The 2,591-nt window shown below is 37.7% G+C and overlaps 1 protein-coding gene across 2 annotated transcripts in view; it reads left to right on the forward strand.

Annotated features, from left to right (window-relative positions):
• Window positions 1-225: 225 nt before the first annotated feature.
• Window positions 226-2,591, forward strand: part of LOC138013122 (uncharacterized) — a 33,361-nt gene continuing 30,995 nt past the window's right edge. For both annotated transcript variants that reach the window (XR_011125179.1, XM_068860103.1), the window contains exons 1-2: window positions 226-762; window positions 905-977. Coding sequence is in view for 1 of the 2 variants with exons in the window: in XM_068860103.1 (XP_068716204.1) it covers window positions 549-762; window positions 905-977 (287 nt within the window). In the remaining variant the exon portion in view is untranslated. The remainder of the gene's footprint in view (window positions 763-904; window positions 978-2,591) is intronic.

Below are 2,591 nucleotides of genomic sequence, written 5' to 3' on the forward strand. Positions count from 1 at the left end.
ATTACTGCATGCCAATGCAAAGAAATAAGAGAGCCGGATACCGGGCACAGAAAATAGTTGACACCTCGCACGCATAACACTGCAACAAAGTGAAAAATTACATCATTGTTCGATTCCCGTACCCCTGTAGGACCCCTGTACACCCCTGGTGGTATATACTTCCCTGGTACACCCCTGGTACTTGCATGAAGGTGGCTCTTCATTTAATCACGTGATCCAGTCACGAGCTGGTTCGGTTTAACTTTATTTGGGATGCATCCGTCTCAAGCATCTATTAACGTATTTTCGTGCTGTGCTTGTTATACGTCCTAAACGGCCATCCTTTGTTCTTGATTGTTGGCTCTTTTGGAAGCCGTGCTGCCGAATTTTCGGGACATAAACGCAAACCGACCGTACCGGAGACGAACAGGAAGGGCATTTCATTCAGAATTTTCCAAAGGGCAAAAGCGAAAGTTGTCACTGGCCGAGATCAGTCTCTTGTTGTGCATAAGTTTGTTCAGAGACAGAATACAGACGAAAAGCTTTCATTTTCTTTCACTAAGTAGTCCATGAAGTCGGCTGATCATCTCGACGAATGTTCGTCTAACAGCGACTGCAAGACGAACGTAGATTCGAATTCGGAACATCGATCCGGCTCAACAGAGAATTTATACCCTTCCTTGGGAATTGATGAAATTAAGACGCTACTACGGTACAAAAGTATGGTTTTTAGTCTAATGATTGACCAAAAGAAGGAGATAAATGGCTTGTTCCCGAGCTTAGGTGAGTTTTCTACGTTCTTTTCGAATATGTTTAATTCGAACTTTAATTCACCGATTTCATTATTTTAGTTTCCCCCTCTGCACTTTCATTTATTCCGTACTTCCACCAAGTTTTTGCCGTTTCCTCCATCTGAATTCTCTAGGATCTCAATCCAGCTGGGCTTCCGGTGACTCGGAATTTATTTCAAGGAAGTCGTTGCATATGGGAATGGAAAAGTGAGTCTCGTGTTATTATTTATATAATTAATTTTTCAAAAAAAAGAAATCGTTATCGTGACCAGGCAATCTGTTGATTAAATTTAGTGTAAAATGAAGTTGATAAAGTGTTCGCAGCAAAAACAATCTTTTCTTTCTCAATTCGTGGGATCAATATTTGTTTGTTAAGTTTGTAATTTTTAATCGCGTATTGTTGAAGTAAAGAACGTTCCAGAAAGGAAATAATGAATTAAACATTTTTGAGGGAATCTCCCAGACCCTAAATGTTTAGCTGATTATGTCATCGAAAGACTCCCGAAGCTCAATATTGAGTGTGAACTAAAACTGCTTTGAGTTTTTGTATTTAGTAAGTTTCTTTAGGCTACCCAGAGTCACCACATGCAAATTTTGAAGGTGAAGCACAAATAGACCAAATCGGCTAATATAACTCAATTTTGTACCCAATTCCTTTGGGAATAAAGTGGTTTGTTCCAAGTTTTTCCATATCATTTAAATGTGAATGTTACGTAATTAATAATGCAAATGCAATACACACAAAATCTTAACCCCGGGAGAGCTGAACTGGGTACAACATTGCAATTGAGTTAGCCAATTTGGGCTTTTGGTGCTTTGTTACTCTGATAGTTTGAGTGACATGCAAGTAGGGATCCCTGTAGTATTCTGTAGTTACAGTATGCCTGGCTGATTGGTAATCCTGAAGCATAGCAATTCTTGGGTTTCACTCACGTGATCAACAGCCATGTTTTTCAACGAAAACAAAAGAAGACCTTAGCATAATAATAGCTTTCAATTCCCGGAGGATTGGATTGGGACACCAACATGGCCGCCATTTCATTGTTTGGGGACACCAACATGGCGGTCGTGACGTCATGTGAAATCCAAGAATAGCTTCAAGAAATCTTTGATGTATGGTAATGATAATTTATTTAAATGTTGTTTACTTGTTGTTGTCTTTTGGCAAAAACAAGTAATTTACCTTAGCCAAAAAGGAAGACTGTCTGGTAATCTGCTTTTCACTATGAGGATGAGATTCTGTACAACTATGAAACTGTATGAAAGTCTAGCTTGGAACCACTCTATCAGAAAAATGTAACTCCTTGTTTCTGGATTGCCAGCTTCCTGGAAGGCTAGAAAGAGAATTTGTTGACTGAATGTTTCAAAAAATGTCAAACTTATTTGAAAACTCAGTCTTCAATCCATTTTACAGATCATGAAGCTGCCTCATTGAACTGTTGTCTAATAATAATTATTAAAGGTGGCATCTTTTGAAAAACAGTTTTTTTGAATTGGTGATTAGTGTGGAGAACCATTTTAATTTTGAAACTAAATTTCTGAATTTAGTTAAGTTGGAGGTATGGTCCGGTTATAGATCACATTAAAGATCTCTGCTTACTCATATACAAACCTTTATGTAGATATACATTTAAAAGCAGGCAATATGTCATCATTTAATGCAACTGCTGTCATATATATAGATCTACAACAACACAATGCAATGTTTGCTCAAACATTATCCAAGTCGCAAAAAACTGTTTTTATAGCGATATTCTTGTTTACATGTACAAACATCACATTTTCTTAAATATTGAAATTTGCCAACCGCGGAACGAAAGA

This window comes from Montipora foliosa, chromosome 8, assembly GCF_036669935.1.
Source record: "Montipora foliosa isolate CH-2021 chromosome 8, ASM3666993v2, whole genome shotgun sequence".
Classification (NCBI taxonomy): domain Eukaryota; kingdom Metazoa; phylum Cnidaria; class Anthozoa; order Scleractinia; family Acroporidae; genus Montipora; species Montipora foliosa.